The 14404-nt window shown below is 48.8% G+C and overlaps 1 protein-coding gene across 1 annotated transcript; it reads left to right on the top strand.

Moving 5' to 3' along the window:
* Positions 1–2649: 2649 nt before the first annotated feature.
* Positions 2650–5854, top strand: LOC107122674 (zinc finger protein 436-like). The gene is made up of 4 exons (XM_015425802.1): positions 2650–2879; positions 3036–3098; positions 3943–4064; positions 4850–5854. The coding sequence occupies exons 1-4, from the start codon at positions 2815–2817 to the stop codon at positions 5737–5739; spliced, it is 1140 nt and encodes a 379-aa protein (XP_015281288.1). The 5' UTR covers positions 2650–2814; the 3' UTR covers positions 5740–5854.
* Positions 5855–14404: the final 8550 nt, after the last annotated feature.

Here is a 14404-nt window from a genome sequence, read left to right as displayed (position 1 = left end):
AATGCTATGCTGGGGATTATTAGGAAGGGAACTGAAAACAGATCAGCCAGTATCATAATGCCCCTGTATAAATCAACGGTGCAACCTCATTTGGAATACTGTGTACAGTTCTGGTCACACCTCAAAAAGGATATTATAGCACTGGAAAAAGTGCAGAAAAGGGCAACTAGAATGATAAAAGGGTTGGAACACTTTCCCCATGAAGAAAGGTTTGGGGCTCTTTAGCTTGGAGAAACGACGGCTGAGGGGTGACATGATCGAGGTTTATGAGATTCTGCATGGGATAGAGCAGGTGGAGAAAGAAGGCCATTGGCCTGATCGAACATTGGCTTCTTTTTATGTTCTTAGAGTGGTTGAGTGGGACCTGGGACAACCAATCCCCGCTCTGCTGGGGAAACTTGCAGGCTGATCTTGGGTCCATCACAATCTCTGAGTTTAACCTACCCGCGGAGGGTGGTTGCATTGGCCTGATCGAACATTGGCTTCTTTTTATGTTCTTAGAGTGGTTGAGTGGGACCTGGGACAACCAATCCCCGCTCTGCTGGGGAAACTTGCAGGCTGATCTTGGGTCCATCACAATCTCTGAGTTTAACCTACCCGCGGAGGGTGGTTGTGAGGACAAAGTGGAGGAGGACAGTACAATGTAATAAACTATTTGGGAATGCCTAAGAAGAAAATGGGGATATAAATAAATAAATTATATATATACACACACACACACTTTTTGTTCAAATTGCAAACTTGGTTGGGTCTAGCCAGCTTTTCCACTCTCTCTCACCCAGTTCCCTGTCCTGTATGGCTTCAGTACATGCAGGTCCAACAATCCTTGGCAAAGAGGGATTTTCCTCAGCAGAAAACCCGGCTTGAATCCAGCCCAATGTGCACAGCACAGTGTCTGTATTTTTCTTATTTAGATTTAAATTTTACAGAATGTTATTTCTCCCTGCACGTCCTGCATTTCGTGGCCTTGGTGGGGGGCATCAAGTTGCAGCTGACCTCTGGTGATGCCATGGGGTTTTCAAGGCAAGAGATGTTCAGAGGTGGTCTGCCGTTGCTTGACTCTGTGTCATGACCCTGGTATTCCTTGGAGGACTCCCGTCCATATACTAGCCAGGGCTGACCCTGCTTCGCTTCCAAGATCTGACAAGACTGGGCTGGTCTGGCCTGGGCTATCCAGGTTAGGGCACAGCCTCTTTAGCCTGCAGTATTTTCATCCCTCTGACATAAGAGGTCCGCTTAGTGAAGAACCACTCACTGTATCTGATGAAGCAAGATAAACAGTGTGGTGTAGCAGTTTTGGAGTGTTGTTCTAGGTCTAGGACCTAGGAAATCCAGTTCAAATGTGTCTGCCATGGAAGCTTGCTGGGTGACTTGGGCAAGTCACATACTCTCAGGGTTGTTGTGAGGATAAAATGGGGGTCAGGAGAACCATGCTTTAGGCCCCTTTTGGGGGGAGAAAGGTGGGGTTTCAATGAAGTAGGGTTCTATTCCACGAACGCTTATATGCTGGTATAATGTTTTGTCAGTCTTTCTCATTTCTTTATGCTTCACTTTTCAACAGGGGGACCCAAACCTGCTTACAGCCAGCCCCGTAGCTAGGGTATTTTTTGGGAGGGGGCCCAGGGGTGAGGAGAACCATGCTTTAGGCCCCCTTTGGGGGGAGAAAGGTGGGGTTTCAATGAAGTAGGGTTCTATTCCACGAAAGCTTAGGCTGGCATAATGTTTTGTCAGTCTTTCTCATTTCTTTATGCTTCACTTTTCAACAAGGGGACCCAAACCAGCTTACAGCCTTCTTCTTCCCTCACCCATTTATCCTCACAACAACCCCGTGAAGGTTAGGCCAAGAGACAATGACCAGCCAAGGCCACCCCGTGAACATCCATTGGACATCAGAGAAACCTAGGTCTCCCCAAACCTACCTAGTCCAACATGGCAACCCGAAGCCCCCCTTTTTGTTTTGTCTGTTTCTCTAGCATCTGTCCCTGGCAATCTGCGATGCCTGTGTGTGAGTGAGTCTGTCCCAGGACAAACGAACAAGATTCTCCAGGCACCCTGATGATGAACAACTCTGCAACTACATAGTGCTTGATCACGGAGCGTCAACCTAGACGCTGGATGACCGATGCAGAGTGAGCCAAGGATTAGGCTCGCCAACCTCCAGGCGCAGGATTGGAGATCTCCCAGAATCACAACTCATCTCCAGGCAACGGAGAGCAGTTTCCCCTGGATCAAATGGCTGTTTGGGAGGGTGGATTCTATGACTCTGCACCCCTCCCCTCCCCAGGCTCCACTCTCGGAGTCTCCAGTTATTTCCCAACCCAGAGCTGGCAACCCTAGCAAGGATGATGCTGTGTGGATGAGGCCCTTTACCCTCCCAATCCACCCTGCATTCTTGTGGGCTGGAGTCGGTGTGTCTCAGGCAAACTGGGCGGCTCCAGTTCACGAAAGCTGACGCTGGCATAACATTCCCTCCGTCTTTTTAAGGGCCCACCGCTATCCACCTGCTTAGCATTCCTTCCAAGTTCCAGATGCTGCTGGAGGACGGAGACAAGGCCCGGCTTCGCCTTCCGCCTGCCTTGCGCGCCAGCTTCCCAGCCCGCGCCGCTCCACTCCGGAGCGGCAAGCAGGCCCTCTGGCTGGCTCCGCGGGACCTTTGCCGCGATCTTGCAGCCCGGGCGGTTTGGGCGGCCTCAGGCCCCGCGCCCTGGCCCGGGAAGTCGGCTTGCGCAACGTGCAAAAGGGAGGCGCGATGCCGCTAGAGGGCTCCGGCTATTGTCAAAAAAAGAAGAAGAAAAAAAGGCCGAGTCGGTTCCCATGCATAGATTTTCCCTTCTTTCGCCGCCGCCGCTGCTGACGATTTTGGGGGCTGAACTTCCCAGGTCAGACTCACAAGAGCCTTGTTGTTGCTCTGGCTTCTTCGGCTTTCGTTGCAGCCGCCCAGCCGGCGCGGCTGATCTCCTGCGTCTGGAGGAGCGCTCCAGCCCCGTAGCGCCCCAGCCTCCCTTATTGCTGTTGCTGTTGTTATTTTTTTTAAGGAGGAGAGTGCGAAGTGCGCGTGCGGCTCCCCAGGGACTCAGTCCTGAAGCCAGAGGCAGCAGGTAACTCTGGCCGATCGGGGCGTCGGGCACCGGCCAAAGTCCAGCAAAACATAGCCGGACAACTTCCTCGCCAGCCACACGCCGGTCCCGATCCGGAGAGCCACGCGCGGCAGTGACGCAGCCGAGGTCCTCTCCCCCCCCCCCCCCCGGGCTCCCCCCCCCCCCCCCCTCTTGTGGATCTCAGACCCGGGGGGTCATCCGCTCCATCCGGGGGTGGGGTGTAAACCGGTCGGAGAGCTGGGTAGGGGGTGGTGTGAAGGAGCAGGAAAGGAGATGACCATTTCCCCGGAAGAACTCCTGTGCGTCTGTTAAAAGCAGCATTCCGGGTAGAGATCCAGCGGGCGAAGCTCCCCCCCCCCCCAGCATGCTAAGAAAAGCTTCACCTGTTGAATTTCTGCAGCCGTGAAACGCCCACAACAAGCCTTGCTGGCCCCAGGAGGGGGGAGTGCAAAAGAAATGCTACCGAGAATTGAGGGGCAGTTCAAAGGCCTTTTGAGTTTAGGTGAGCAAAGGCAGGCCACACTGTAAGGGGAAAGAGCCAGGATACAGGTAGGGATCGATGCCAGCCTCCAGGTGGGACCAGAGGATCCCCCAGAATGACAGCTCATCTCCAGACTACAGAAATCAGTTCTCCTGGAGAATATGGGTGCTTTGGAGGGTGGACTGTATGGCATTGTGCCCCACTGAGGTCCCTGGTTTCATCCCCAAATCTCCAGGAATTTCTCAGCCTGGATCTGGCAACCCTACCCCTGCATCCCCCACCGGTGGCCGGGGGGGGGGGACCTGGCAACCCTAGGTACAGGAATGGTGTTGAAATTTGAGCGGGGGACACTTATTTTTTCAGGGGCTTTCTGCAGAAGTGGCTGATGTATTTTGCTGAGATACAGTGGGCCCTTCTGGACCCATGCCAGAGACCTGTCTACAGGGACATTGGGCAGGACAATTATGGGACCCTGCTTTCACTAGGTAAGGAATTTTCATTTCATTTATTCCTTTTCTTGATTTTTTCCCCCTCCCCAAAAACAGTTTAGACAGGCATTGCTGTATCGAAACCCAAGAGAATTACAAAATTAGCAAACTGATAACAGCCAGCCATTTCTGCTGGTTTGTGGATTTGTGAGCTTTTGGGTCCCACAGAATTCTTCACTGGGTAGAAGCATTCCTGTAAAACCTAGAAGCCCTCATCCTGCTTTGCCAGCAAAACTCCCTCCAATAAAATGTATCAGAACACCTTTTTATTACAAACTCTGCAGAAATGGAAACCTTAGGGTTATACTGTTTTTAGATATTAATGGGGAAGGATGGAGAGATGGGGAACAATGATGTATGCAGCGATTGTATGTGTCAGAGAGTTCGCAACATTTGGAGGCTGTGGTCCAGTGTAATAGCTCTGGCAGAATTCTCACAGAATTCTGTGATTAGCCACAGAATGTCAGGAAGGAGAAGCTCGCTGCTGGCCTCGGATGCCACTACCCCCTGGTCTGACTGATAGGCCGTTGGTATAGCACCTCGGGGCTTGTCTTCCTGGTTCATAGGGAAACGTCATTTTTGGAGTTGCACCATCAGCAATTGAGCTTTCTTTCTTTCTGTTTCTGACCTCCCTGTCCAAATGGCATTGGGTGGGTTGCACGGCTTAGATCAACAAACCATCCAGGTAAAGCATCCATTCAACAGTCAGATGACCTCTCTCTTTTTTTAAAAAATCAAGCAAACGTGTCCCTATGCTGGTTTTGCTCTCTTTCCCTTGATAGACACTGGAACCATGAACCCAAATCCTCAGCACGCAGGTGCCGAGACCACACAGGCACCAAAGGAGTTACCAGGACGGTCCGAAGGCTCCCTTTACTTGGGTCCAGCTGGGCATCAAGGTGAGGATGCGGGGAAGGGATGGACCAAACCACCTCTTTTTCCCTCCATGCCTAAAGACAACCCATGCATCCCCCCCAGGGTATACATGGGGCCCCACCAGAATTTGTGTGTCCAGTGTGGGGATAGCCTCAGCCAGGCTCAGGAGAGCCTCAACCGAGCCCAGCAGAGCCTCAACCGAGCCCAGCAGAGCCTCAATCAAGCTCAGCATATCATTAACCAGCCCCAGAAAGCACAGTGTTCCAGCAGTAAGCTCTACCCCTGTTTGGACTGCGGGAAAAGTTTTGCAGTGAGCTCCCACCTCACCATTCACAGGAGAACCCACACGGGCGAGAAGCCATACGCGTGCAACGACTGCGGGAAAAGGTTCAGCCAGAGCTCAACCCTCGTTCTCCACCGCCGCATCCACACCGGGGAGAAACCTTACAAGTGCACCGATTGTGGGAAGAGCTTTTCAGTGAGCTCCCATCTGACCAAGCACCAGAGAATCCACACGGGAGAGAAGCCGTACGAATGCCAGGTTTGTGGGAAAAGGTTCAGCCAGAGCTCTACTCTCATCTTGCACCAGAGAATCCACACGGGGGAGAGGCCTTATAAATGTGATGAGTGTGGGAAGACCTTCAGCGTCAGCTCCCACCTCACGATCCACCAGAGAATCCACTCTGGGGAGAAGCCGTATCGCTGCATGGAGTGTGGGAAAAGTTTTCGCCAGAGGTCAGGCCTCAGCACCCATCAGAAAGTCCATATGGTGGCCCTTCAGAGATCTTACAAGTGAAGGTTGGACCCCCTAACCCACCCACTGATTCCTGTCAAAAGTTCCTATTTCACTATTAAAAGCAGACCAACAGGGAGGGAGGAACTGACTACATTTTTTAAAAATCCAGAATTCAGCAACCATATTTTATAATAACATTGTTTTTTAAAAAAAGACTTATGCAAATGTGCATACCTTGCCTTAATTTGCATGTTTTATTGTAGATCAACTGTGAGAAAGGTGGAATTTACGTTAGACTCTTTTTTTTTTTTAAGCAACGGAGTCTCTTAAGAGACCCTTAAGAATGGTAGGGATCAGCAGATATGTGGTGGTACCAGAAAGTGCTGTCAAGTCATAGTTGACTTTTGGCAACCCCAAAGGGTTTCCAAGGCAAGAGACATTCAGAGATTATTTGTCATTGCCTGCATCTGCACAAACACCCTGATATTCCATGGAGGTCTTCCACCCAAATACTAACCAAGGCCGACCCTGCTTAGCTTCCAAAATCTTACAAGATCAGGCTAGCAGATGTACAAAGGGTCCCAAACCTACAGACTGTGGTTAACTTCCCAAAAGATCAAATTTACTTGGATGTTACTGTGACTGGACACAGTTTCTTTGCCCCAAAAGGTGCCTTGACAAGCCAGCCCTTGGATTATGACCTTCCAGCCTTTGCTTGACAGCTTCTAAGAATCCTGTTCAGTGGAGGGACTCTGGCTGGAGACCAAAAGAGGAGACTGTCATTTTACTTTTTAAGAGCCTGATGGAGATACGTGGGAGGCTCAGGGCACCATTAACTTGGGGTATGCGTGTGTAAGGTGGAATGCCATCCCCTCTCCCTCTACTGTGGAGTTAGGGATTTTCTGGATTGCAAGAGCTGATGCTCACATGTTGCATGAGATCTGGTCATGTTCTCTCCAGAAAGCACTTCTGCTTGGGGATATTGCATTTGCCAAGCAATTAAACCCCAATATATTGTGACTGGGAATATGTTCTTATAGCTAGCAATTAAGAGGGCTGTTTGAAATATCATTGTGTCATTGTCACAGATGCCTATTGGACAGTGTCCATGCCATCACTGGCGGCATTTTACCTTTTACCTTCTCCTTTGGAGTGACCCCAGCCCCGCTGTACCACTCCAACGAGGAAAGTTTTGTGTAACTCAGTGAAGGTGGTGAATGCCAGCATCGCTTTCTTCCCCCGCAGCGGTGATCTGCCATTTTGTGCATATTTTCATTTGCTTCGTTGCCACTCAGTTCTGTTTTGCTATTTTTAATCTTTTTTTTTTACAGTAACTGTTGATTATTTTAGAGGCTTTCATGACTGTAACAGACTGCAGGAGCCGTGATTTTAAATGGGAAGTGGGATATAAAAACAATACATAATTGTAACATTTTTGTCCTCTGCTGAGTGGCACAATCCTATTTGAGCCAAGGAAGCAGGGGAGGAGGCAACTATAGCATTTCCACCTCTGTTCTTCCATCGGTTCCTTTGCCTGTGTTCCTTCTACATCTGAGACAGTAAGTCCAGCCTCACCTCAGCAGGTGAGAGAGAAGAATGGATCCAAAAACTAGTGGAGGAACAGCTTGGGAGATGCACAATGCAGTCCTCAGCAGAGTTATACCCTACGAAGCCCAAGGGATTGGAGCCAGGCTGTGTTTTCCATCAGCTAAACAGGCCTTTCCTTCCTTCCTGCTCCCCCTTTCCACTACAGCCCACAGATCTCCTCAAATTGTTATTTATGGGGGGTAGAGGACCATGAGGAATGATGTCGGGGGGTCTGCAGTGGGAAAAAGGGAATCTGTAGAAATCTGGATCCAACCCGTTGACTTAAGTGGACTTAGAAGTGTGTAACTCTGCTTAGAATGTCACTGGCTGTCGCTCTGTCTGCTCTTTTAAGCAGGATCTCCCAGCTGGAACAGGCAGGCTTACTTGGTTATGGATGGACAGCATATCTATTGTTACTGCCACTGGATCTGGACTAGCAAAGCTCAAGCCCTAAGGGGGAAGTCTGTTTTGTTTTCAGTAGTCTAGATGCCTTTAGATAGGTCACTTACCCCAGTTACAAGAACCCTTAGTCGTTTTAGGTGCTCTTCCTTCCCAACTTCTCTGATCAGCAGGCATTTAGAATTCATCGTCCACCGATCTCTCATTAAAACCTTACCCTGTAATCCCCGTGGCTTCATTCAAAGTGTATTAAAGTTCAAAGAGGTGCATGTATGTGTTGCTGTGTGGTTATTTTTAATCAGCAGCTGGTGAAGCCATTGCTGTATTTGCTTCTGGAAAAAAATATATGCTAGGCAGGAGAAATGGTAAAGGCTGCCTGGGTGGGAACAACTCTCAAAAACTGGTAGGCACATTAAGAAGGGAATAGAAATATTCTCTGTGGTCCACTGAGCCTGCCTTGGCAGGGAGGGCGGGATATAAATTAAATGAATGAATAAATAAATAAATAATAAACACTACTTTCAGGAACATGACTGCAATTCAGGCCACCATCTGGCTTTGCATTTCTCCTCTGTTTCCACTGTTTCCTAAGGAAAAAAGCCATACTAGCCTTCCAGCGGAGCGAGTGGCAACTCAGTTCCAGTTGTATAGTGCATTCCTAGGCAGAGGTAAAGGTAAAGGTAAAGGTTCCCTTGCTCTAAAGCCAGTCGAATCCGACTCTAGGGTTGCGGTGCTCAACTCCGTTTCAAAGCCGAAGAGCCAGCGCTGTCCGAAGACATTTCTGTGGTCATGTGGCCAGCATGACTAAACACCAAGGCACACGGAACGCTGCTACCTTCCCACTGAAGTGGTACCTATTTATCTACTTGCAATTTCTTGCTTTCGAACTGCTAGGTTGGCAGGAGCTGGAACTAGAGACGGGAGCTCACTCCGTCATGTGGCAACTCGGGTCTTGAACTGCTGAACTACCGACCTTCCACAGCCTGCAGTTCAGCGTCTTAACCACTTGAGCCACCGCAGGCAGAGGTACACCCTTCTAAATCATTTGACTGCAATGAACTTAGAAGAGTGTAACTCTGTTTATGATTGCACTGTTAATTGTGTAACTGTCTTTTCTGGCACCCAGGCATTAATTTCCTACAAAGGGGACCATTAGGAAAATATATCTGATTAGAGGGATAGGCATAGAGGTAGCTGGAGCATCAAGCAGGACAAAATTAAGCTGTTGTTACATAATCCTTCCTTTTCCATTGCCTGATTGAATACCTGCTCATCGACAATGAAGTGCCGCTCATCTAACTTACTGAGTTTATGACACATTTACACTTTAAGGTGTCGCACGACTCCCTTTTTATAGGCTAAAATTGTCTGTCTTCCTATTTGCATGCTGTCTACCACCATTGGCTAAGTCGCTGTGATGTCATGGAAGGTTTCACAATTTTTTTGTGTGTATCAGTATGATGCTGAAGCTCCTGGTAAAGGAAGGAAGTGAAACTTCAGTTTGGATGGGAGCTCTCAACATGAGAGAAAAAAATATGCAGGTACAAAAAAAGGGTAGGGGGCATGTGCTATTATTCTGAAATGAGGAACTGGGACTTTCTGTAGTCAAACCATAATAATGATTTTTTTTTTCCCATTCAAAGAGTAATTAACATGGAATTCACTGCCAAAGGATGTAGCAATGGCCACTACTTTATTATTTGGCTTTAAAAGGGGAGTAGAATAGTTTCTGGAGGAGAGCCTATAAATGGCTATTTAGCCATTAGAACCTCCATGTTCATAGGCAGTATACCTCAGAATGACCAGGCTTGGGGTATAGTAATAAGGGGCGGCTTTGGCCACCATGCTATGCTTGTAGGCCCTCCCAGGGCATCTGATTGGTCATTGTGTAAGGATGCTGGACTGGATGGACCGTTGGTCGTATCCAGCGTGGTGGCTTGTTAAGCACTTATACTCTTCTACTGAGTATTAGGCCCTTCCAATGAGGAAAGGTGTGCTGGGAAGCCACCACCACCCCTGTGGAATGCCTAAAACAGAGCCCTGTAAACAGCAATTGTGTGAACTTAGGCAGAGAGCCAGTTTGGTGTAGTGGTTAAGTGCGTGGACTCTAATCTGGGAGAACTGGGTTTGGTTCCCCACTCCTCCACTTGCACCTGCTGATGTGACCTTGGGTCAGTCACAAGCTCTGGCACAGCTGTCCTTGAAAAAGAGCAGTGTGTGTCAGAGCTCTCTCAGCCCCACCCACCTCACAGGGGGTCTGTTGTGGGGAGGGGAAGGGAAAGGAGCTTGTAAGCCGCTCTGAGACTCCAAGTGAAGGGCGGGGTATAAATCCAATCTCTTCTTCATCATCATCATGAGAGGGAGGGCAGAACGGGTTGCCTCGGTTAGTTCTTGTGGCCCTTTCTTACACGCCCAGGGAAATGCTGATTGCCACTTTGGGGCCAGGAAGCAATTTTTCTCCCGGCCGGTTTGGCCAGGGATCCTGGAGGGTTTTTGTCATCTTCTGGGCATGGAACAGGGATCACTGCAGGTGTGGAGGGGGAGATATTTGTGAATTTCCTGCAGTGTGCAGGGGTTGGACTAGATGACCCTGGAGGTCCCTTCCAACTGTGATTCTATGTTTCTATGATTCTACATCTGTTTTCCTCTGTGAGATATTGGTGAGTATGAGAGCATACAGAATCATTCTTATTTCAGCACAATCCATAGGACTTAAAAAAACAAAACATTTATTTGGCACAAATGCTGAGGTGTCTGCACTGACAGTACACTAGAGTTGCCATGTTTCCTGTTTCAGAATTGCACAGGAGAGAATTTGTAAGCCAATATTGCTTTCCATCAAATTCTGATGGGAGAAGCTGCATCTGGTAGAATTCTCCTTTCTCTGGAACTCTTAAAGTCACAAGAGCCGTTTGGATCCAGTTCCACCACCACCACTTTTTAAAAATTTAGTACATTCATACCCCACTGTTCCCCTTGGTTTTCATCCTTCTCTTCTTTATCCTCACAACCCGGTGGGGTAGGTTAGGCTGAGAGTGTGTGACTGACCCAAAGTCACCAAGGGGGCTTCAGTGGCAGACTGGAGACTCGAACCTGAGTCTCCCAAATCAAGTATGATCACTCTAACCCACTACATCCCACTGGCTCTCCCCCTTGTCTAAACTAATTTAACTGGCATAGCTCTCATTAATGAAGAGGCAGTGATAAGGGGAAAAAATCACCAGTTGGTTTTCAGCCTGCCATGAAGCCCGGAACTCTAAAGTGACATGAACCCTGACAGCAGAGCCCTTCCTTCAAACAAGGAAACGGTCGTTCATGGCACGAAGACATTTTTCTGGTAGAAAAGGAAAGGGTTAAAACCATGGAGCAATGCGTGCCTTGTCCTTGTATGTGGCCCAGAGTGGCTGCACAGTGGCAAGCCTGGGCGGCAGATGTCTCCATTCCTTTATCCGCTCCCCCGCGCGCCCGTCCCTCCTCCCGTCATCACCATGCCTACATCCCTTTCTTGAGCGGGATCCAGGTCCGGGTGCCCCCTGCTGCTGGAGCAAGTGGGTGCCGCTTCAGCCCAGCTTTGAGCAGAGGGTGAGGTTGGAAGGGAAGCTTCTGGAGGGTGCCTTGCTCAAGTGGAAGATGGCAAAGACGTGAAAGGTGGGCAGGGAAGCTGTCCCCATTCTGCATGTGTATGCATGGGCATCTCCTCTGCACTCTAAAGGGATGGGTGTGTGCGTGCGTGTATATGCATAGGCAGCGCACATTGAGGAACGGAGTCCGGACTTCCACCCTCTCCAGCTGTGATTATTCAATGCAGAGAGCTACCGGTTTTCCCAAGGTTCCCCATGAACTGGCAGCTTTTTTTCACAGCCCTTGCTCAATCCAAAGTAATGCTTAAGAAATACAACCCTCTGAGCAAGCGCAGAGTACTGCATTTTTTCTCTCATCACCAGGGGTTACCAACTCCAGCTTGCTAAATTCCTTGAGATCTGGAGGCAGTTCCTGGGGAAGGGAACTCAGTGGGAAGAAGAGATTAGTTTTATACCCCTCCCATCACTACCGAGGGAGTCTCAGAGCAGCTTACAATCTCCTTCCCCTCCCCACAACAGTCACCCTGTGAGGTAGGTGGGGCTGAGAGAGCTCTTGAGAGAGCAGCTCTGAAAGAACTTGTGACTGACCCAAGGTCACACCAGTGGCTGCATGTGGAAGAGTGGGGAATCAAACCCAGTTCCCCCAGAGTCCACGCTCTTCACCACTACACCAAACTGGCTTTCAGTTTGTGATGCCATAGACTCCATTCTCTGAAGCTGCTGTTTCCTCTCCATGAACAGAACTCTGTAGCCGGGAGATCACTTGCAATTCTGGGAGAACTTCAGGCCCAGCCTTGAGGTTGGTAATGTCACCGAGTATCTGCAGGTACCTGGCAGTACACTGTGGGAAGAAGGGGCGAGGTAACTTCAAAACAGGTAAATGAATCCTGCATCTCCCCCATTAGAAATTAAAAACTCATTAGGGCTCTTCCCCCACCTGGGCTGTGGGCCCCCTTCTGTCAGGATGGGGTGGAAACCCTCATCTCCACTCAGTAATATCCTGAACCCACTCATCCAAGATCTCATACCTTTCATGTCTTTATGATATGAAAGACCATTTGACAGAGATTTGTTATCCCTTAATCTTTGTTAGTCATCCTGTTAGACTCCTCCCCCTTCTAATTAGACAGACGGACGGACGGACAGATGGATGGATGTCTGGATGAAGCAGGGATTCTCCTCTCTGTTAGTGATTTAGTGGGATTTAGTTTTTGTGTTGTTGTTTTTTTGCTGTCAAGTCACAACTGACCTATGGTGACCCCATAGGGTTTTCAAGGCAAGAGTAGTTCAGAGGTGGTTTAGGGTTAGGGTTAGGGTTAGGGTGTCATGACCCTGGTATTCCTTGGTAGCCTCCCATCCAAATACTAGACAACTTTGCTTAGCTTCTGAGATCTGATGAGATCAGGCTAGCTTGGGCTATCCAGGTCAGGGAATAAGAGTTACTGCAGATTAAGTTACTCCCCAAGCACAAAGGTATTATTTTGTATGTGTGATGTCCGTTGCTCCCATTTAGGAGGAAATACCTCTGCGGTGGCTCAAGTGGTTAAGACGCTGAACTGCAGGCTGTGGAAGGTCAGTAGTGCAGCAGTTCAAGACCCGGGTGCCGCAAGACGGGGTGAGCTCCCGTCTCTAGTTCCAGCTCCTGCCAACCTAGCAGTTCGAAAGCAAGAAATTGCAAGTAGATAAATAGGTACCACTTCGGTGGGAAGGTAACAGCGTTCTGTGCGCCTTGGTGTTTAGTCATGCCGGCCACATGACCACGGAAACGTCTTCGGACAGCGCTGGCTCTTCGGCTTTGAAACGGAGATGAGCACCGCAACCCTAGAGTCGGATTCGACTGGCTTTCGAGCAAGGGAACCTTTACCTTTACCTTTTACCTCTGTCAAAATTCAAGATATATGAGAGATGGCAGCGGTTGGTAACTGATGAGAGAGAGAGGCACCATGCACAAGCTTAGAGGGGCATTGTTGATATCTCTCTCCTCAGGTTCCAAAAATCTTTATTGAAAAGAGTGCTTTTTGATACAATAGAGGATGCTCCACAGGCCCAGAGAGCCTCACAAAACAGAATCTGTATACTACACAGTATAGAATCATAGAGTTGGAAGGGGCCATACAGATCATCTAGTCCAACCCCCTAGAGATTTGGGGGGTGGAGTCTGAGGAGAGCAGGGTTTGGGGAGGGGAGGGACTTCAATGGGGTACAATGCTATGGAGTCCACCTTCCAAAGCAGCCATTTTCTCCAGGTGAGATGATCTCTGTTGCCTGGAGATCAGTTGTAATAGCAGGAGATCTCCAACGGACACCTGGAGGATGGCAGCCCTAAGAGGGGGAAAGGCCAGTATGGGATATTGTTGACATCTGGAATGAGATGATGTATTTTTCATATTGCATTTGATTTGATGTGAGCTTGGGTAGGATCATACTTCACAAAAAGACGACGACCACACTAGACACACTCTGTATTCTGATTTCCCTCTCAGGCAAGACCCCCATGTGTTTCAGGCGATGCAGGACTTTGGTCTTAAGATGGATGTCATGCGGAAAAAGCACGAGGCCCTCAGTTCTCTGGGTAAGACCCTCTGGGCTCTGGGTGTTCTGAACTTGTGAATCTCTTATGAAGGAACTTGTAAATCTCTTATGAAGTCAGCCATAGATATCAGAATGCAGCTGCTATGGAGCTGTGTCTCAAAGAAAGACTTTCGCACCCACATCTGAAATGGGAAAGAAGGTGAGACTTCTAGATGGTAGTGTTCCCCCCTCCCGGGAGGGTTTGGAAGAAGCTGATTTCCAGAAATATTATTTAAAACAAAAACTTTGTGTCATTTCATGTACTTCGATTATTACATGCTTGGACCCAGTCCTCATGGCAGCTGTTTTGCAACCAGTCCCACATCCTCTCACATGGCAGCCATTTTGTTATGGTGCCTACTACCTGTTCTCAGAATTCTAGAAGTTTCCACAGGCTCAACACTTTGTCAGATACATAAAGTGTAACGTTCAGTAGGCGGAAGTATATAAAGAGGCACAAACAAAAGTGTGTGTTGGAGGGGAATAGTCATGTTGAAGGGCTCTGGATCCTTGTAGTCTTTCGAGAATCCTGGCCCTAGACCATTTAAGGCTTTAACAGGGCAGAACACAAAAATAAATTCAGTCAA

The sequence above is a fragment of the Gekko japonicus genome, unplaced genomic scaffold, assembly GCF_001447785.1.
Source record: "Gekko japonicus isolate JY-2015 unplaced genomic scaffold, Gekko_japonicus_V1.1 scaffold1967, whole genome shotgun sequence".
In the NCBI taxonomy this organism is placed as follows: Eukaryota; Metazoa; Chordata; class Lepidosauria; order Squamata; family Gekkonidae; genus Gekko; species Gekko japonicus.
This window is presented reverse-complemented; position numbering and strand designations above follow the sequence as displayed.